General features: G+C 43.6%; 1 protein-coding gene across 4 annotated transcripts in view; it reads left to right on the top strand.

The window, feature by feature from the left end:
• The window catches only part of CPVL (carboxypeptidase vitellogenic like), a 126,635-nt gene that overhangs the window by 67,729 nt on the left and 36,873 nt on the right, over nt 1-22,033 (top strand). For all 4 annotated transcript variants that reach the window (XM_012926139.2, XM_058678141.1, XM_058678140.1 and 1 more), the window contains 2 exons: nt 3,309-3,407; nt 5,984-6,157. In XM_012926139.2, the coding sequence (XP_012781593.2) occupies nt 3,309-3,407; nt 5,984-6,157 (273 nt within the window). The remainder of the gene's footprint in view (nt 1-3,308; nt 3,408-5,983; nt 6,158-22,033) is intronic.

Genomic DNA, 22,033 nt, shown 5'->3' on the forward strand with positions numbered 1-22,033 from the left:
GAACCACAGCATTTAACTAATGTCACATGGCCCTGTGTATCAGGAACAAAGATGGTTAAGTGTGGTGATTTGAAACATCTACAAAGGGCCAGCCAAATTTGTGGAGATTGTTACACTACTCCCCTAAAATTAAGTTTGAGAATCTGGCAACATGGTCAAGTTCTTTACCCTTTTCTTTTCTTTTTTTATTTAAAATGGAAGCATTCATTACATTTTGTGATGCAGGAAGCGGGATAGTTTTTATTTTATTTTTTTTTCTGCCACTGCAGACAAAGACCTTGTGTAAACAATCATCTTTGGGTGCCGTTTTTTTAAAAGGATTTATTTATTTATTTGAAAGGCAGGGTTAGATCTGTTATCTGCTAGTTCCCTCCCCAAGTGGCTGCAGTGACTGTAGGCTGGGCCAGGCTGAAGCCTGGAACTTCATTTTGGTCTCCCTTGGTCCTTCTGCTGCCTTCCAAGAGGCAGTAACAGGGAGCTGAATTGGAAGTGGAGAAGTGGAATGGAGATTCAAACCAGCTCCCATCTGGGATGAAAGTGCTGTAGATTATAGCTTAACTCACTATGCTACACTGCTGGCCCCCTTTGGGACTTTTTGCCATGTTTATGTTTGTCACATTCATGAGTTAGGCAAGGATTGAATTCAGAGGACTTCAATCTAGTTATTATCAGTTGTGCATCCTGTAACAATGTACCTAAAGTCATTATTGTTATTAAAGCAGAAGCCTGGTAATAACTGTTTTGTCTGGACACAGCTGATCAGTTGATGCATAAAAGATGAGATCTACGAGGGCCCGGCACAGTAGCCTAGTGGCTGAAGTCCTCTTTGTGCATGTGCTGTGATCCCATATGGGCTCTGATTCTAAACATGGCTGCTCTGTTTCCCATTCAACTCTCTGCTTGTGGCCTGGGAAAGCAGTTGAGGATGGCCCAAAGCCTTGGGACCCTGCATCTGCCTGGGAGACCTGGAAGAAGCTCCTGGCTCCTGGCTTCGGATCAAGTCAGTTCTGGCCACTGTGGCAACTTGGAGAGTGAACCAGAGGATAGAAGATCTTTGTCTCTCCTTGTCTCTGTAAATCCTCCTTTCCAATAAGATAAATAGATAAATTTTTTTTTTAAGATTTATTTTATTTTTATTACAAAGTCAGATATACTGACAGGAGGAGAGACAGAGAGAAAGTGGAGCTGCCGGGATTAGAACCAGCGGCCATATGGGATCAAGGCAAGGACCTTCGCCACTAGGCCACGCTGCCAAGCCCTAAATAGATAAATTGTTAAAGAGAGAGAGAGAGAGACCTGAACATTTGAGGAGGAGGCAAATGTGACATAATTGTACCTTCCACTTCACAATAGGGATCAGGACACCACCTAAGTATAAAGCCTGTTTGACACTCTGAACATGTAAAATGACTTGATTGATCAAAAAAAAAAAAATTCTTCAGAAGCAGCCAGGGCATCTGGCCTGTTGCCTGCTCCTTCTCAGCCCTTGTCAGGCACCCCCACATCGTGCACGAAGTTCAGACCCAGGTGCTAGCACTCTGAGCAGTGGTGCCATTGCAAGCATGTCCTGGCTGTCCCTTCTGCCACTTCGTCTTCCCCAGGGATGCTGCCTGATCCATGGAGAAGTCCAATTCCGTTCATGTTTGACAAAGAAAAATTACAGAATGAAACCACCAGACTCTACACTTAACTCCAAAGCACAGACGGAAAGTACTGAAGGGCAGGAGAGCCCACTGTGGGACTGCTGGTAGCCAGCAGGCCTGCGGCTAGCAGAGTTGCAGGCTTGGAGTTGAATCCTGCCTCTGGCATTGTTAGGGGAACATCCTTGGCGTGCTTCTTGGCCTCTTTATGTCCCTGTGAAATGAAGGGAGCAGTATCTCAGCTCGTAAAGCTACCCATGTTCAGATTTGAGAGACAGTTTTCAAAATCTGCTAAATTCATTTCTTGAAAGGTTTTTGTTAGGACCCTTCTCCCTCTCCCACCTCAACAAATGTCCATTCTGTATGCGCTAAGTCCTCCCTCTGCCTCCCCTTGCTTCACTCACCCCTGAAGGATAGCTGCCCCCTCTTGTCCCATGTCCTCAGGTGGCCCTTCCTCCCACGTCCTGTTGTAGCCGTGTGCCACGCCCAGTCTTTCCTCCTGTGCTCTGCATGCTTCAGCCCCTGCCCCACTGTCACTGAGGCATCACTCTTGTCATCATTCCTGATGACTGGAGCATCCACACTGGCAGCCACTTTAATACTCTTAAGTGTTTCGGCCTCCTTTTGTAGCATGATCTTCTTGCCTTGACTGCTTGTTCTCAGTACCAGAAACCCAAAATCAGACCCAGAAAAGCCCAGAAGCTACCGCAGAACCTCACATTCAAGCATCATTCTTCAGTTGCCACCACCTACCCCTGCAGGTTGCGTCTACCAATCTAATGATCCTGCAGCCCCATTTGCATTTCAACCCATTGTGCCTACTACCTCTTCAGGACTGCTGACTCTTGCAGGTCTGTGTTTTTTCTAATCATCCACCTGAAAGACAAGGTCAGTCATCACATACATGCCCACTCACTTTCACGCTTGCTCCCACAGCCTTGGCTAAACCACAGCCCTAGCTAGATGTACCTTGCTGCCTGGCAGCCAACCGTGGCTAGAGAAAAGCATTCCATCCTGCTGACTGCTCCCCTCCTGGCTGCTGGCTGGGCTCTCTGACACCGACTGTCCACAGAAAACTCCCACCCACTCCCAGGCTCTGTCTCTGTGCTCATATCCTTGGTCCTCTTGCTGTGGGTGATCTGTGATCCATGCTAAGACAGCCTTCCCCTTCAAAGCTCCCAGCTACCATGGAGGCCTTGGCACCGGTTGTTTCCTCCGCCCACAATGTTCTTTCTCTAGATGCCAGCATGCATCTCACTTCCCTTTCTTCTCAACGCATCTTACTTAATTCAAGAGCCATGGTCCAAGTGAGAGCCTTTTCCGTCGTGTTCCGTGCACACATGCAGGTTGCACAGATGCACACATGCAACGCCATACTTCCTGCCCCTCTGCAGTTCCCTAACTTCCTGCAGCATTGCTCACTCTCCAACAGCCTGTGTATTTTATCAGGTAGTGCTAATTTGTTGTTCCCCTCTAGGCTTATGACAGGCAATATTTGGTTTGCTGATTTACTGTGATCTCTCCATGGCCAAGACCTTGAATAACCAGAGGATTTTAAGCAATGCTCATTAAATGAGACCATGAAGGACTAAAAAAATTATTGAAGGAATGAACTGAAAAGCCTGTACATTTTTGCATGATATTGTCCTTCTGCCTTTTCTGACCTAGATACTGGATAGACTACTAGATGGCGACTTAACCAATGAGGCTTCGTACTTCCAGAATGTTACAGGATGTGTTAACTACTACAACTTCTTACAGTGCACGGTAATCACATTTTTTTTAAAAATTGTTTTCTTGTCTTAGTCTTTATTGGTACAGCATTATTTAAAGATTTTTTAAAGATTTATTTGTTTTTATTGAAAAGTCAGATATACAGAGAGGAGGAGAGACAGAGAGGAAGATCTTCCATCCTCTGGTTCACTCTCCAAGTGGTTGCAATGGCTGATGCTGAACTGATCCGAAACCAGGAGCCTGGAGCCTCTTCTGGGTCTCCCATGCGGGTGCAGGGTTCCAAGGCTTTGGGCCATCCTCGATTGCTTTCCCAGGCCACAAATAGGGAGCTGGATGGGAAGTGGAGCTGTTGGGATTAGAACCCGCACCCATATGGGATCCTGGCGCATGCAAAGCGAGAACTTTAGCCACTAGGCTACCATACTGGGCCCTTGATACAGCATTTTAAATTTACATTGTAGTCAAAGGCTTAAAGACCCACTAAAAAAAGAGTTCGACAAATGTGAAGTCATGTTTTTAAAAACCATTAAAATGCTTGCTTAAAGCTTTTTTGTAAAATCAGACTTTGTCCAACTTGGAAAAAATACTGTAAATAATTTTCTGTTATTCAAATAATGTTGCATTATTTGATCTGCTGACCTATGGAGTCCTCCAGGGTTTATGTGGAATGTTCTGACCCTGGCAGATGTGTGATACCCCTGATGACACAGAACAGTCTCTGATGAGCACAGCGCCCCGTGCAGCCCCTCAGTAGAGCTCATGCCCCGGGGGTTCTGCCGTGAGGGTTGCAGGCTGCTGCACTTCTGTGTATCACATCTCCATTTGTGAGTCTCCTGAAAATGGCCCACATTCTTTCGCTCATACTTAAGGTAATTGGAATCATTCAAACTGCCAGAGCCTTTGTGAAGATATTTGCTTTGTCTTGCTTTTAACTTAAGATGTTTAGCTCGTTTAGTGTGGCCCTCACTTCAAACTCTCTGGAATATTTCTCAAAAACTTTCAAGTCATTTTCTTTCATAAAAGCAGGCCGCAGCTGAAGTCTTGTGTAGAAGTAATCAAATAAGAAAAAGGGAACCAGAGTGGATGTTTGGATTTGTGTAATGTTTTGTGTGCCGCAGATGAACCCTTTCATAAATAAAATATGAAGTTCATTTTGGTAGAATTCACCAGCACTGTGGTTTTGGATTTTGGTTCTACCAAGTGTGGGGGAGAGAAGGGATGATAGGCAAGAGAGAAACAGAATTTGTGATTATATATGTCTATATTTTTGTGTGAGCTTTAATATACACACAGATATCTGACATTGCTGATGAAGCACAAAATTTTACAGTTCAAGCCCTAACAGGTTTTTCTTAAAGATTTATTTTTCTTGGAAATTCAAATGTACAGAAAGAGGAGGAGAGTCAGAGAGAAAGATCTTCCATCCCCATTGATTCACTCCCTCAGTGGTAGCAACAGCCAATGTTGAGCGGGCCTGAAGCCAGGAGCCTCCTCCTGGTCTCCCACACAGGTGCAGGGTCCCAAGGCTTTGGGCCATGCTCAACTGTTTTCCCAGGCCACAAGCATGGAGCTGGATGGGAAGCGGGGCTGCTGAGGTTAGAACCAGTGCCCACAAGGGATCCCAGTGCGTGTAAGGCAAGGACTTTAACCATTAGGCTACTGCGCTGGGCCCAAATCCTAACAGCTTTTTAAAAAATCTTTGCTTTATTTTTAATTTTTTTGTGGCATAAAGATATTTATTTCTTGTTTCTCTGAGAGTCATGTTTAACACTGAGACTTTTAGGCAATGTTTTCTTTTTAAATAGGGCTCATGGACAATTTTTTCTTTGTCTTGTGTCCTTCATAAAATATCATCTGTTTCTACGTTTGATCTGTTTTCCTCTTAAATTATAGTCATATGAATTTGTGTGTGTGTGGTTTTAATACAGAGCAGAACATAGGAAAGAAATATTAGATTCTAACTCACCATCCCCCACCTCAGCCCCAGGAGCTGGCCTTCCTTCTGTGAAAACACCACAAGGAGTAAATTGATTTGGATGCTGTCACCGCATTCATTTTCCATGTCTTTGCCTCCAACTCAGTAGCTAATTGGAAGCATAGATAGCAAAAGATAAATTTCTCAAAAGCAAAAATCCAGCATTTGCAAATAGGTAATGGCTCCAGTAGCATCCAATAATCCAGATGTGTCATTAATGAGCTGGCAACCATATGAGCACAGATTTGAATCCCAGCTGCTCAGCTTCAAATCCAGCTCACTATCCGAGAAAACAGTGGATGATGGTCCAAATTAATTGGGTCCCTGTCACCCATAAAGGATACCCAGATGGAACTCCAGGCTCCTGACTCCTACCTAGACCAGCCCTAGCCAGGGCGACCATATGGGTGGACTAACATATGGAAGATGTCTTTCTGTGTGTCTCACCAGCACCACCATGCCTCCCTCTGCCTTTCACATAAATTAAAAATAAAAAAAATCACTCTCAAGTGAAAATTTCTGGAATGGGGAATAGTTCCTGGTCACGTTGCTTCTTGTTCATTGGGTGACACATCACGAGACCCATAGTCTTCCCAGTCATGGTCCTTAACGTCTTCCTGATGCACCTTTTCAGGAACCTGAGGACCTGAGTTACTATACAAAGTTTTTATCACTCCCTGAAGTGAAACAAGCCATCCACGTGGGAAATCACACTTTTAATGATGGAGAGGAAGTGGAAAAATACTTGCGAGAGGACACAGTGAAGTCGGTGAAGCCGTGGCTAAGTGAGATCATAAATAACTACAAGGTAAGAGTTCCTCAGCTTTTATTGCCTCCTTTGGGAGCTTCACAGGTGGCCCACAGTAGAACCTACTTTCCTTCACTTGTAATTTGATTCCTGCCTTTTTCTTTTTACTTCTAAGATCTTTTATGAATACAAATAACAGTAAATAACAGACGTTTCTCTGATTTCTGTGAATTAAGATCTTCACTTTTTTCCCTTTTTAGTCCTCTTTTCCCTGATCATTCTTTTTAAAAAAATATGTATTTGTTTTTAAGGTCTCAGTTATTTGAAACATAGAGTGACAGAGGTGTGGGTGGTAGAGAGGGAGAGAGATCTTCCATCTGCTGATCCACCTCTCAGTACAGCCGCAATGATCAGAGCTGTGCTGGTCTGAAGCTAAGAGCCAAGAGCTTCTTCTGGGTCTCCTACATGGGTTCAGGGGCCCAAGCACTTGGATCGTCCTACCCTGATTTTCCAGGTGCGTTAGTAGGGTACTGGATAGAGAGCAGAGCTTGTGGGACTCGAACCTGAACTGTGGTATCCGATACCTAGCTCACTGCTCCAGAATATTCACCCCTTTAGTGGTTCTTTAAAGTGAAAGCCCCTCTGGCACCTGCCACCTCTCATCCTTTGTTGAGAAGAGGGGCAGCAGGTGAGTGGCGTCTGTAAGAGCCAGCTTCCCCATGGTTTGTTTTGTGTTTGAATCCTAGTGAAGTCAGAGATCAAGAAAAGTATGCTAGTTATTTAAAAAAAAATACAGATCACATTTTGCCTAATGATTATATCCATCCACTTTGCTCAGTTATGGTCCTTACTCATGTCCTCTTTAAGCCGCATGCTGCCCCCCAGGCAGACACAGTGAGTGAGGCTGGCCCTGCTCTGAGACTGGTGAGGTCGGGCACTCTGTTGTCTGGTTAGCATGTTTTGCCTGGGCTGCTGCTGGAGGCAGGAATGGGAAGCCACGGAAGAGGACTGCAGGCAAGGAAGCCGGGGCCGAGAGCTCTCAGCTGAGGAAGGACACCGTGATCAGCGACATGGGGGCACAGTCATCCTGACTCTGCTCTTTCACCTTTTCTGATGGTCCTTCAGGGCTGCTATTGTCTGTCCAGGGCTGGCTTTTGGGGTCACTCTAGGGAACGTGTCCCTGGGACCAAGGAGACCACTTTCTCCTTCCTCCCAATATCCACGCAGGTGCAAGGGTGATTCTGGGATCATCAGTCAGGGCAGGAGCAGCCATCCAGCCTGGAGGTTAAGATGTCCATGTCCCACAGTGCAGTGACTGGGCTGGTACCCGGCTCCACCCTGACTCCACCTTCTTGCTAGTGCACACCCTGGCAGCTGGCACTGATGGCTCAAGTGATTGGGCTCCTGTCACCCATGTGGGAGACCCAGATGGCACTTGGAACTCCAGTCTGTTCCTGCCCAGGGCCATGGCAGGCATTTGAGAAATGTTCTGCACATGGAAACACTCTCTGTAGCTCGATGCTTCTCCCTACCCCACATGCTTCTCCCTACCCTGCATGCTTCTCCCTGCCCGCTGCTTTTCAAAAACTTTATTTTTCCTGCAGTGCAGGCCACAAAAAGTGTGAGGCCACAAAAGGATGTCTTCTCAATATTTATTTCAATCTATCAGAAAGTGCCCTTATCCACTGCTTTAGTGAAAACTGGAATATTTGCTTCATTTGCCGGCATGGTTAATACACACTTCTGCAGCACCTGTGTTAGGAATGGAGTTTCTTAGGATTGTTCAGTGCACGGTCTGTGTAACAGTCTGGGAGCCTCTGTCCCCTTCCTAGATCTATGTCAGGATATGTCAGATCCAGCAGTCCCACTGTCTGACCCAGCCCCTAGTATCCCACAGTTTACGGGTAGCCTTTATTAAAAATAATCTAAGGCCAATTACACGTCAAGTCTGTAAATCTGTTATAATCTGCAGAAGTGGTGAAATTCTGATTTTCTCAAAGGAAAAGGTCTAACTAGATCAGGCTAGCAGTTCAGCTGCCCTTGTATTTGGTTCTGCTGGAGAAATAGTGGCCTCTTTTCTGAGTTCTCAGAGAGCAGTGTCGTTGTTCCTGGGATTGACTTAGCACACTGGGCTGCCATTACAGCTGCTCAGCCTGACACCTTGTATTGGCACCAGGCTGGAGCAGATGACAAGGAGATGACCAGTGAATGAATGAATGAATGAATGAGAGAAAAATTAGTGTGCAATAGCATACATACTTTGAATAAGCTTGTCCATGGTGTATTTGGTATTTATGACCCATTAATTTATTAGACAAAAAATAGCTTAGTACTTGTGTTTTAGAGACATAAACAATGCACTAAAATGTAACAGATGACTCTTCATTCTAGCCATTGTGGAAACTCCTACTAGGATATTTCAGTTTACCACTCAGACACCTAAAATGACTGAGCACAATTTCAGTAGGTTTCTCCTATAAATGATTATAAGAAAAGAATGATCTTTCCCTTCAGTTTACATAGAAATGATTGCAGTTGACCCAGAAACCACAGTAAAATATAATCGCAGAAGCCTAGGAATGTCTTTTGCAACCCATCGGAGATAACTCCACATTGGTTAAAACAATGAAAAGTAACAGGCACGCTTCCTTCTATAACAGGTCAGAAATAAGTTACTCATAAGTGTAAATGTAGGTTACTAATGTTTTAACCCAGACACGTTGTTTTGATTCTGTTGCATACACACTCAAGTTCACCATCATTAGCAGTCAAGTAAAGGACAACAAGTGCTCTTAGGGTTAGTCCAGCTGCATCTATGAATATGCATTCTTTAGGATCTGCATTTCGATTGTCTGCATAGTGTCTTTCTTTTCATGCACACGTGGTTTATCTGCACCATTAAACCAGATGTCACCAGGAGTTTTAGGAGACAGCTGAGTAGCAGAGCATGATGGTTAGGAGCTTATTGTCATTTTGAGGCTGAGCTCTTAACGTCACCTGGCTCTGCCCCTTTGGGGAAGGACATATAAACTCTCTGTGCGTCAGCTTCCTTGTCTGTAAAATAGGAAAATAGTGTGAGTTCTTGTGAAGTTTAGGTGAAACTGTATGTAACACACCTGAAACTACCTGGTGGTTAGAAAGTATTGATGCATATAAGGCATTACCAGAGACATTCAACACATCTTAGCAGTATAAGTTGAGAAAATCGATAGCTTTTCTTAGATTTGCTAAATAATTGAAATCGAGGGCAAAACTGTTACTGCTCAAGTTGGAGAGGCCCAGAGAAGAATAGAGTCACACCACACTGGAGCTACCGTGAGTGGAAACCCCAGCAGAACCCTGTAGGATCACCTAACTGGTGGATCAGAAGGCTCTGCATGGACAAGTTTAAGAGCTAAAAATTCCAGGGCAACCCAGCCAGAACGGAGCCTCCCATATTTTTTTGAGAATTTTATCTCCAGGAGCTTGACCTGGTTCTCACAGTGAGTATCAGAGAAAAAGTCCCTCATGCTTCCGGCAGGGGGAAGGAAAAAGTAAATATTTTGAAATACGCCAGAGCATTCTGTTATTCTTACGACCTGCTCTCCGAAGAAACTACTTTGCCTCCGCCACCTAGCCTGCTGGTGTTTTATCAGAGCCCACCCACCTTGGGGAGGAGAATGGTGGTCCTTCTAGACTTACAGTGGGGTGTGATCCTGAGATGCTGACAGAAGTTGAAATCACATTTAATGCTATCTGCCAAACATCCTGGCTTAGTCTAGGCTGCCTTAAGTGGGTGTTCTCCAGTTTCATTAGCCTGCAGTTGGGCTCAGTCACCTCACACAAAGCTCGTTGTGTGACAAACTGTTGAATACTTTATGTGGCTTACTGAAGATGTAATGTAATGAGGTAACACTACGCAGGGCCCCCAGGACGATGGTGCCTCAGTCTGTGGTAGTGTATCAGTTATTTACTGTCTTGATTACGTGAGTGACTGGAACTACAGATTGCTGCTGTTGCCCAGGACTGCCAGAGAGTATCTCTCCGTGTAACACTAGGCTGGGAAAAGAGCAAAATTCAGGCTGAGAAGTGTAGTTTCTGCCTTTTCCCATCATAAAATGGAACCATCCTAAGTTAAACATTACAGGTATTACCTGGATGTGACTCCAGCTCACTTTAGCTTTACATGTAGGAAAAGGAAGACAACCCACACCAGCCCCCCCAAGCAGCCATCCCCTTCCACCTCAGGGGAGTCACTACACTCTTCTCCATACCCACAGACAGCGTCCAGACTGAGCTCTAACATGCACTGTGGGACACTGGGTGACTTGATGACGCTCAGGGTAGGCGGACCGAAGTCACACACAGACCACTGTGCTGGGGGATGTCAGTAGTGGGGAGGGTGGTGCGTGATAAGGGACAAGGAGTGCATGGGAACACTCCCATTCCACTCAGGTGAGCTGTGAACCGTGAACCTGGAACTACTTTAAGCAACATAGTTGATTAATTTAAAAGAAAACTCTGCGTGCCTCGTGAAAGAAGTGGGTATCAACATAGCTTATAGCCAGGGAAGTCCTACTTCCTGTAGCATGGTGGAATTGAGCCTGTCATACAGCTGCATCTAGGAGAATGATGACAAACATCTTCAGTGAAAGAAGAGACCATCTGAAAGCAAAAACAACATTAGAAAGGCAAAAGGCAGAGAAAACCGTGTGGAACAGCAGAAATAGCCAGGGTGGCCTGGAGGAACAGTGTCCTGGCTCTGAGGGTTGGGGACTGGGGTGTGGTCCAGATAAAGTGAGATTGTTCACCCTAGAGTCTCACACCAGGCCCAGGACGTGTAAAGGGGCTGAGCTGGTCCCAGGTTGGGAGTGAACTGTGGCTGGCAGCAGCTGCAGCAGCGCACACACACACACACACACACACACACACACACCCCTATGGTCCTAGGTTGGGAGTGAACTGTGGCTGGCAGCAGCAGCACACACACACACACACACACACACACACACATCCCTATGGTCCCAGGTTGGGAGTGAACTGTGGCTGGCAGCAGCTGCAGCAGCGCACACACACACACACACACACACACACACCTATGGTCCCAGGTTGGGAGTGAACTCTGGCTGGCAGCAGCACACACACACACACACAGAGCAAACAGAGAGGTGCTTTAGTCCCTCAGGTGCTTTATAGTGAAGTTCAGTGAAAATGTACTCCTAGAATAAAAACAAGTAAAGGAACCACCATAATGGAAAATAATGAAAAGAAATTAAAACACACATGGAAAGGCAAGGCACTTCAGGCATAGGAAATGTGAGATACAGAACATAAGATAACTATATCTAAAGTATTTAAAGGCATAAAAATATGATCATAAAATAAATAAATAATAAACAGACTGTCAAATATTGCTGCACCAATTGGAAAGGGGACTAATCAGAACAATTATAACTGAAAAATACAGCAGTTGAATTTTAAGCCCCATGCAAATAAAAAGTTAGCAAAACACAGGAAAGACTTCAAGCATGAATTTATATCTCTGCTCACTGTAATTAAGCAAATTAATACTGTTACATGTGTAAGGTCTGTCAAAGTTTTAGGAAATAGATTATTCCAACCTCCTACAAACTTACAAAATTCAGAGAAGGAGAACATTCCTTCAGTTGTAGCATAGACTGTGACACATGGCTACCATAGCCAAACAAAAAAGAAAATAGAAAACTATGGGAAAAATTCACTTGTGAACACATAGGTAAAGGTCCTAAAAAGGTTACTAAAAGCCCCCAACACACCAGTGAATAAAAAAGATAAAGTTTGGTCAGTCCCGTGAATGCAAAAACCTTTTCTTTTTTTTTTTTTTTTTTTTTGTTAGAAAATACTTCATGTAGTTCTTCACACTATACTGTTAAAAGAGAGAAAAAGTCATCTTTGTAGAAACAAAATGACAGATTTGGTTAAAATTTCCTTTCTTTATAATTTTAACAAATTAAGAATGATATCTCTGTTAGGTTTCCATGATTGTTGCAAGAATTTACTACAAAGTTATAAAGTTGGTGCCAGAAACAACAGCATTTTTTTCTTTTTCCTTTTTTTTTTGTGTGTGTGTGTCTTTTGGTCCAACTTTCCTGGGGGTCAGAAATCTGCTGTCTGTTTCCCTGGACTGAAACCATGGTGTTGACAGGTTGTTCTCACTCTAGAGAGTGTGAAATAATCCATGCTTTGACCCGCCCAGCTTCTAGTACTGTCCTCATGGATAAAATGTAATAGGCATTCCTTTTGAAAGCAGAGCTCGTGATGATAATGATGATGTAAATAAATATGTGAGTGAGGGGAAATCTAATTCATAAATGGACGGGGCACCGTGTGTTTCATCATTTTGATGAATTTATTTATTTATTTGTGTCAGGTCAAGAAACTCTTACACTGTAATAGACGAACACTGAGCCCTCTCCATCAAAAAGACATTTAGACCTAATGGAGCTTTACAGGCATTGGGGAGGAGAAATGCCACAGTCACAATTAAATCAAGAATCTTGAGGTGGGGGGCTGTCCTCAATCACCCGGACTCTCCACGCTGTTGTTTTGAGAAGAAAATAAGTATTTGATCACAGAGGTAGAAGATTGGAAAGGTATGGCCACAGCCAAGGAATGTCAACAGCCACAGAGGCTGTTGTGTAGAAAGTGGGGCATGCGCAGCAGGTTGAGCAGTGTGTAGGACACCTTTATTCCAGATCACAGTGTTTGAACAGAAGTGTGTGCTCTGCTTCTGTTCCAGCTTCTAGCTCATGTGCACCGTGGAGGGAGGGGCAGCAGGTGGTGGCTGTAGTATTTGGGTCACTGCTACTCATGTGAAGATCTGGAAGAAGTTACAGGTGCTTTGCTTTAACCCGACCCAGCCCTTGCTGTGTTGGGTATCTGCAGAGGGAACCTGTGAATGGAAGATTTTCTCTCCCAGGTTACAAGTTCAGTTCTTTTGGGTGGATACCTTAGTGGGGGATTATCGGGTCATATGTCAACTCTTACATTTTAAAGAACAGGCAGTGTTTTTCCAAAGTGCGTGCTGCAGTTCACACCCTCACCAGCAATAACTGTTTGGATAGAAAGATGTTTTTGTTTTTGTTTTTTTTTGCATTTTATTGTGGATGACATATGAATGGAGGGAAGGATTACTTTTATCAAAAGTCCTTTTGAAAACGTTGCTCAAGTTCTTCCTGGGATTCGCAGGAATACGTAGTCTCTGAGGGTTGATGTTGAGGAACTTCTTGGGGTGCCTCTGTGGTGGCAGATAGATCATGAAGGCAGGTGTGTTGACCTTCTGTGCAGACCCAGCATTCCCAACGTTCTTGGATGGAGTGCCCACTTGGCTTTGGCAGGGTGCTGGGGTCACTTCTGCTCAGCCCCAATACCCTAGCCTTTTGTTGTATGGTATTTATGAGGAGGGTTAGGCTAGAACATGCATGAACATGGGCTTGTATTGGCCTGGGAAAAAGTTGGTTAAAAGACTGTCTGAGGCTTGGATTCAAATCTTGCCTTAGCTTTCTGGATTTCTGCTAGTGTACACCCTGGAAGGCAGCAGGTAATGGTTTAATTGTGGTGTCCCTGTCACCAGTGTGGAAGACCTAGACTGGGTTTCTCACTCCTGCCTGGGCATTTGAGGAGTGAAACAGCAAGTTAGGGACCCTCTGTACTTGCTTGCTGTCTGTCTTTCTCCATTCCCTCAAATAAAACAAATACCATTAAAAAAAAAAAAAGTCAGTGTGTTTCCGAAAAGGTATGTGAAAGATTGAATTAGGAACAAGTTTGTTTTGGTACAAAAAAATCCATGAAGTTTTTCCATGACAATGTGTTTTGCATGGATTTTTAGTACATGCCCAGTATATTTCAAATATAAGTGAATTTGTGTGATTTGTGATTTGAAAATGTTTTTCACAATCTATGGATTTTTAATTTTCTTGATAGCATCTTATCCAAATCCAAAAGATTTTAATTCTGATGAAGTCAAATTTGTGTTTTCAATATTTGCTTAAACTTTCCATGTCAAATGTAAGAAAACATTACCACCTGTTGCCCGACATCATGGAACTCTAGTCCTGTGTTTTCTCCCGAGAGTTTTGGCTTTACATTACATCAGTGAAAATTAATACACTGTGCCTACATGCAATAATATAAGCCTTTAGAAGTGCATGCTTGGGCCCGGAGGCGTGGCCTAGTGGCTAAAGTCCTCGCCTTGAACGCCCCGGGATCCCATATGGGCGCCGGTTCTAATCCCGGCAGCTCCACTTCCCATCCAGCTCCCTGCCTGTGGCCTGGGAAAGCAGTTGAGGACGGCCCAAAGCATTGGGACCCTGCACCCGCGTGGGAGACCCGGAAGAGGTTCCTGGTTCCCGGCTTCGGATCGGCGCGCACCGGCCCGTTGCAGCTCACTTGGGGAGTGAATCATCGGACGGAAGATCTTCATCTCTGTCTCTCCTCCTCTGTGTATATCTGGCTGTAATAAAATGAATAAAATCTTTAAAAAAAAAAAAAGAAGTGCATGCTTTAGTAAGCAAATCATGTTTTAGAAAAATACAAGCAGAATACAGCACAAAACAAGAAAAAGTAGATAATGCATTGTTTTGAGATGCACAGAAAGTGTTAAAGCTTTTGTCAAAAGCAAGGACTTTCTGAAAATAAACTGCAGGATGTGGTTATTATCCTAGTGGGAGAAACAGAGGTTGTGAGAGGGCAGAGATAGCTGAGTACACTCCATGGATGCAGTGACATACTCAATCCTTAAGGTGTGTAGTACGCCTTACTGCTCTGCCTCCTAGCTTACAGATATATTGCAATACCTTTGTCACTTATCCCAAACATATTTAATAAAACATTGGAGGAGGCCACGTGTGCTACAGTGCTGCAGAGATCTGACTGTGCTGTGAGCGTCTAGACTCCTGAGGTTGCATTTAAAGTCTGGGCACACTCCATCTAGTTGGAAACACAGTGGAAGCAGGAGACACTGGTCTGCCGTCCCAGAGGATCCCATCGGTTTCCTTCCTGCTGGAAAATGGCTGTATAATGCAGAAGAGCAGGTGACTAAAATCATCTTCTGTCCCTGGCTCTGCATGCGCATTGGTGGGCAGCTGATTTGCCTTGCAGATCACATTCTGTTACCTGTCCCTGGAGGTGGCATCGAAGCACCCTCAAGGCTGGAAATCGTGCTGCTAAGAATTCAAGGTTTCTCTTTGGCAAGTCTGAGAAGTTCTCTTACAGGGATAAGCCTTGTACAGGCAGCCCTCTCGGCAGTCTCTTTCACCACTCGGTATCCCGGTGCACCGCAGACATTTAGTAACCTTTAGGAAGCAAGGGAGGAACAGCAGGGTGAGGAGAGGCTTCAGAGGCTAGGTGTTGCTTCGCCCCTTTTACTTCCTTTAGTCATCTCGTTTCCTACCACTCTTCACCTGCTTTTCTGTTATGGCTTTGGTTTTCGTGGCTCCCGTGGCTTGAGAAGCACTTGTGGAGCTTCAAAAAAAAATGCCTAATGGTGGCCCACTCCTGCAGGTCCTGGCTCAGGTGCCTGGTTTAGCACCTGACATATATACATATGTCATATGCATACATGTGTGTATGTGGGTACAGTGAATTGGGAAGGGAGGCAGAAAGTAAGGGCAGCTGGTGGGTTGGTCATTTAAAGCCAAGTTGTTTTTACAATAACCTCATTCAATCACATGACATATAAATACTTCACCATCTTGATTACCACTGATTATGCTGTGTGTACCATCATCCCTTGGGTTTCGGGACCTCCACAGATACTAGAAGTCAGGGAGACTCCGGTCCCTTAGATGGAATGCTTTATTCTGCCTACACACATCCTCCCATATCCTTGAATCATCTCTAGATTACTTATAATACCTAATACAATGCAGATGAGGTGGAAAAAGTTGTAATACTAGGTTGCTCAGGGAAAGTCTGTGCATGTCCAGTCCACTTGCAATGGTTTTCCCTGGGTATTTTCCAGAGATCACAACCTGAGGTGTGGTAAACTGACGATACAGTGTTCCCTCCTCTTTTTAGCAGAATTAAAATAAATACCAATGCATGCTCATGTGTTGATTGCAAACTGTCTCCTGATTTTTAAAAATATTTATAAATTTTAACTTTAAACTGGAATTTAACAGATTCCATGACATTCCCCACTCCCTTCCTTTCCCTTCTTATTCCCACCCTGCCTCCTTCCCACTTTCTTTCTGTTTTAACTTTTGAGATAGCACATTTTAGATTAACATTATGGTGAAAGCCTTAATACGCCATTAAGAGGATATCACCAATCCACCCTAGGAGCCATTGGCTTTGGAATTTCTGCCCCCTCTTAAGCCCACCTAATCCCTTAGTTCTTTGTGATGTGTTTCATTTTGTTTTCTGCCTTATAGATTCAGAAAATGTTTTCACCCTCCCTTTCTCTGTTGTTCAGTCCTGCTTCCTGTGTTTGTGACTGTGTGTCTGTGTACTCTTTTATGTTTCATGTGCAAGACTTATTTCAACAAACAGAAAGCACCACTCTATACCAAGAGGTTATTTGAATGCAAAACAACACATTGCCCTTGGATTGAGGTCACTCGTACTGCTAACTTCTCTGAAAGGCGCTTTTAGGAGGGACTATCTCCAAATGTGTGTGTGTGTGTGTGTGTGTGTGTGTGTGTGCACACCTCCATATGACTGGGCTTTGAAAGATCAAATTACCCTGGGTTGGAGCTTAATATGCTGTGTTTCAAAGTTCATTTAGTCAGGAAATTGTAAATATAAAGTTACATTTCCCTGTCGCTTATCATTCCACAGCTCATTAAATTGTACCTAATTGCGTCTTTAAGACTCAGGATCTTAGTATTTCTCCGCCCCACTCCCAGACTAAAATCTTAACACCCAGGTCACTAGAGCTTTATTTACTTGTACTAGGCTATCAAATGATCTTCATTTAGGAATGAAGAGTTTCTGATGAATGAGTGTGACTGAGAAGGTTGAAAGGTAAATACTACTAGTAAGCCTAACTCATTTTAACAGTATTCTAATTGCTTGTGAAATTTTCCTTAATGACATCTTTTGATGGCGAAATGTCGATGGTAATAGTAGCTAGGAAACTCAGTTGATGAATGGCTAGCACACCAAAAGAAAAAATGAATCCTAACCAACTTTGCTTCTTCCGTTGTTAGTTGGACTCCAAACTCCCTTCAAACTATGATGGAACAAGTGACTTTGTTGACCATAAACTTATGTGATCACTTCACTTTTAAGCCCTCTAAGGCAATAAAGGCAATGCTGGTAAATTCCATGGGAAACTTCTGGGAAAACAAAGTAGCCCCCAGGAAAACGTGGTTGAAGAGGGAGAAGCAATCCTGAGATATTTGTTGTATGTAGTTGTAGCTCATTAATAAGCAATAACCATTTCATTGATAGATGTCAATGGTATACATTCAAAGCTTCATATTGCAGAGTTCCTCTGAGTTTGTTTTATAATCTCAAATACAAGAAGAATATTAATTGTTTAGAAGACATTGTTCTGGACCTTTCTGATTTCTTAAGCATTTCCATAAAGCAAGGAAAAACAGGATACCTATAAATTATTAACAATTTGATTTCACCCAAACTTGCCTTGTTTTTTTTTAAATTCATCTCAGATGAAATTGTCATGTGATAACCATCACAGATTTTTATTTTCTCTTACATATTTAATTGAACCATTTAGCAACCTGCCCTACAAACTGCTGTTAAGTTATTTAGCTTAGTGAGCACCACAATGTTTTTCAGCATTTAAATTTGTTGTTTTTGAAAGTAGTCCATGCCCAAACACATTAGATTGTGTGTTTATGAGAGAGAGAAAGAGAGAGATTGAGATTGAGATTTATGGTAACAGGAAAAGCTGAACTTAATCTGCAGTCTCAAAAGAATGGTGTGTTGCTATGTTGGTGTGTTGAGAGGAATTCCAAGAGAAATAATTGACACAACTGAAAATACCATTGACCATGTAGACTCTAGGGATCTAAAACCCAAATGGGCAAGCATTTGGCCTGGCACTAAAAGCACTGTTTGGACCCCAACGCCCCATGTTGGAGACCTAGATTTGGTATTTGCTACCTAGTTCTGTTTCCTGACCCCTGCTTCCTGCTAATGTAGAACCAGCAGGAGAGATCTCTGTTGCCTCTCTCAAGGAGTGATCTGCCAGGCTGGTCACCACGGCAGTGCATGTCCAACACTGTCCACTGGGACGCAGGAGAATACAGTAAAACTTCAATTTTTATTTGTAGTAAAGAAAGTAAAATAAACTTTGCTTATGTTGAATATGCGGGTTGGCTCTGGGCACTGCCTTGGTCATTTGTAAAAGGGTCACACATCAGATGGGAGAGAGCCAGAATGCAAAGCCAGTGCTTTTGCTCGTGTTTACCCGTCATTGTTACCATCACCATCACCATCTGAGTATGTTTACTACAATGTCAGACCCCAGACCCAGTCTACTGCAGGTTCTCCCATCAGGGACTGGGTGACCCAAGCAGGGGCAGCAGGCACTGATTTATTGGTCAAGGAAAAAAGTGGTTCCCCCACACTTGTGACAGTCTGAGGACACACCTCTGGGCCTCCCACTGGATTTGCTACATCTGTAGTGTCGAAGTTATCCAACTACAGCCCTGTCATGGGCAGTCAGGGCCATCTGCTTGTCAGTGCTATGATTGCCTCCAAGTCTTGCTAATAGTCATTGGAAGAACACGATTCCTATTTTACACATGACTAAAGAAAAGCCAGAGCCTTCAACCATATTTTCCTTTAAATGTTTATTTACTTTCATTCATTAAAAAGAAAGAGAAAATGAAAGTTTTTATTCTGCTGGGTCACTCCTTGTATGTCGTCAACAGATAGGGTTTGGCCTGGCAAAAGAACCAAGGATTTCATCTGGGTCTCCTACGAGGGCGATTTGGAGTCCTTAAGCCATCAACTGCTGCCTCCCAGGAAGCTGCAGGAAGCTGGAAGGGAAGTGCCTCTGAACAAGCTAGTCTGCTATTGGATGGGGGTTATCTCTCAAGGGATAATTTCACTTGCTGTCCCACAACCCAAGATTTCACCCAGCCTCTCTATGAAAAGAACTTTGGGCTCTTGGGGTTTCTACCCTGAGCTCCTCCATCGTTAGTTGCTGCTTTTTCATTGAAATATTCCTGTCTGTTTCTCCAGTGTTCTGACCAGTCCCGTATTTGTTACAGTGGTAGTGGTTTTCCACAATCCTATTGAGCTTGTCTGATAGGAAAAGGGATAAAATACTTTATTCACCAAACAGGGGTGAGTTGTGTGACTGGACGGAAAAAAAAAAAGAAGAGAGAGAAAGACCCAAAAAAACCTAACTGCAAGGTAATGGGGTGACTTTGTTGAATAGAGCCATTGAGAGCCTGGGGCAGGGATCTCACTGATAAGAGGTTTTCCGGTGTGGATAAAAAACATAAAGAGCACGGAGTCATGATGTGACTTGGTAAGGAAGAGTAAGCTAGACAGCAGGTCTTTGCCCTCTTTGATAAGATCCACCTGCTTGGAAGCCTTTCACTCACTCTGTTGCCCACTTAGGCGAGGACTGATGGCAACTGATGGGAGTGAGATTCCTGGAAGTATCTTTTCTGTTGCTTTCACTCCATCTTTTTTTAAAAAAGGCAAAATATGCTTCATTCAGACGGAATTAATTTTTTTCTCAAGTTTGGAAGGCTAGTGCATTAGGGGAAGCGGGGTACCAGTGGGTGAGCTGTAGTCCAAAGTGCGGTGCACCTCACTGGATCCCTGTTCACTGGACACTCAGCTGTCCATTTCCTGTGTCTGGGTTCCCTCCAGTAGTTCCTGAATATCCCTAGATTCTCAGCTTCTGCAGGTTGCAATGAGACTGCCTGCCTTCCTGCTGGTGCTCAGGGCAGCTTTAGTGGGGAGTGGTTATTTCCTTGTCCAGTCCTGCATTAGTGGCAGGGCTCACAGCTTTCCTGTTTTCTTCTGACTTGTCCTCACACTCCTTGGTGAATCCAGCCAAATTCTAGCTGCCTCAGTGAAACAGTATCTTTTGTTGAACATGAGGGTGACAGTGCACGGAACAGGAGCCAAAAGAGATGATGTCCTGTCCCCTGCCCTGTAGTTGTCACGCATTACGATCACTTGCTCCTCCACATGTATGTATTTTACACCTTCCTCAATCCAGTTTCATCAAGTGCTGACCACCCCTCTACCAGTAACTGTCCTTTTGTCATTTAGCAGCTGCTGGCAAAGGGACAAACTTTCTTCCAGGGTAGACCATTAGAAAAAATATGACACTAGTTATGTAGCTGATTTTAAGTGTTCTAGAAGGTATTTTTAAAAATCTAAAACAAATAAAATTGATTTAAAAATATATTGTCCTTATTCTATAAATGAGAGCACTTCCAAAAGTTCATGGATAATGAAATTGAAAGATAAGCTTATTTTGTTGAAAACAAATTCATGCATACATGTGTTCCTCCAAAAGCTTATGGAAACTACATTTCACGCTAAAATTATGCGTAGACTTCAAAACATTTTTGCACCAAAATAACATGTATCTTTTAATGTCACTTTCTTAAAAAAAATTTTTTTTAAAGATTTATTTACTTGAAATGAAGAGTGGTAGGGAGGGGAGAGAATGAGAGTGAGAGAGGGAAGGAGGAAAGTTGGAGCTTCCATCTGCTGGTTTACTGCCCAAACGCTGGCAGTAGCTGCAGCTGAGCCTGGCCCAACCAGGAACCAGGAACTCCATCTGGGTGATATGAGCCATCATCTTCTGCATTCCTTGGGTGCATTATTAGAAAGCTGCTTTGGAAGCTGAGAAGCCAAGACTTGAACTGGCATTCCAAAATGATTTGCGCACACTCCCAAAAGTGGTTTAGTCCATTGCACCACAACACCTATCCCATTCCACAAACTTTTTGAATTGCCCTCATTTTAAATAACCTATCAATTTGTAGTGACAACTAGGGAATCATTATCACTAAGTCTTCAAAATACATATGTATCTTAGCTTTCTAACAGATGTGAATTTGGTTCAGCAGCTGCCATACTGAGTAGAGCATGCATGTATCATAGATTTATGATTAATAGAGCACTTTGTCTTCATTGGACTGTTTCTCATTGGTTGGTCTATACAGCTATATGTACTTTTTAAAGATTTATTTTACTGGAGTTACAAAGAGAAAGAGAGAAACACAGAGAGAAATCTTCCCCCCCATTGATTCACTCTCCACATGTTTGCCATAGCCAAAGCTGAGCTGACTCAAAGCTGGGGAGCAGGAGCTTCATTACAGGAACCCAAAACCTTGGGCCGTCCCTCTCTGCTTTTCCAGGCCAGAAGCAGGGAGTTGTATTGAAAGTGGAGCAGGTGGGACCTGAACGGTTATCTGTATGAGACGCTAGAGGTGCAGGCAGAGGATCAGCATGCTACACCACCACACTGACCCCACAAATGTGTATTTTAATTTACTACTTTTATTGATGTGCAAAGAGAATGAAAGTGACCTGTGACCCATCTCTCAGTAGAGTAGTAACATTGACGAGCACTTTGCGGTCTTTGTGGATGACCCTTGGGTATGAGCTTGATGTTGACCTTCTGAGAAAGAAGACATTCATCTTTTGGAGAGATTTTTAAGGAGGAAGGAGTAAGCCTGCTCTTGGGATGCTTTCAGAGCAATAAAACATAGGTATGGATGACAGGCAGGCAGAGGACATTTTTGCCAGGTGAGAGGATCAGAATGTGGCTTTGAGAACAGACCTTAAAATGAGAAACAGAATATCAGGATCCCCAAGAGTGGGCTCCCAGGACTTTGGTATTCACACTAGGAACAATATTATTTTGGATTGTGTTAAAAGTTTTTCTGATGATGGGCTCGGCAGCATGGCCTAGTGGCTAAGGTCCTTGCCTTGATCCCATGTGGCTGCTGGTTCTGATCCCGGCAG

Source organism: Ochotona princeps, chromosome 20, assembly GCF_030435755.1.
Source record: "Ochotona princeps isolate mOchPri1 chromosome 20, mOchPri1.hap1, whole genome shotgun sequence".
NCBI classification, from domain to species: domain Eukaryota; kingdom Metazoa; phylum Chordata; class Mammalia; order Lagomorpha; family Ochotonidae; genus Ochotona; species Ochotona princeps.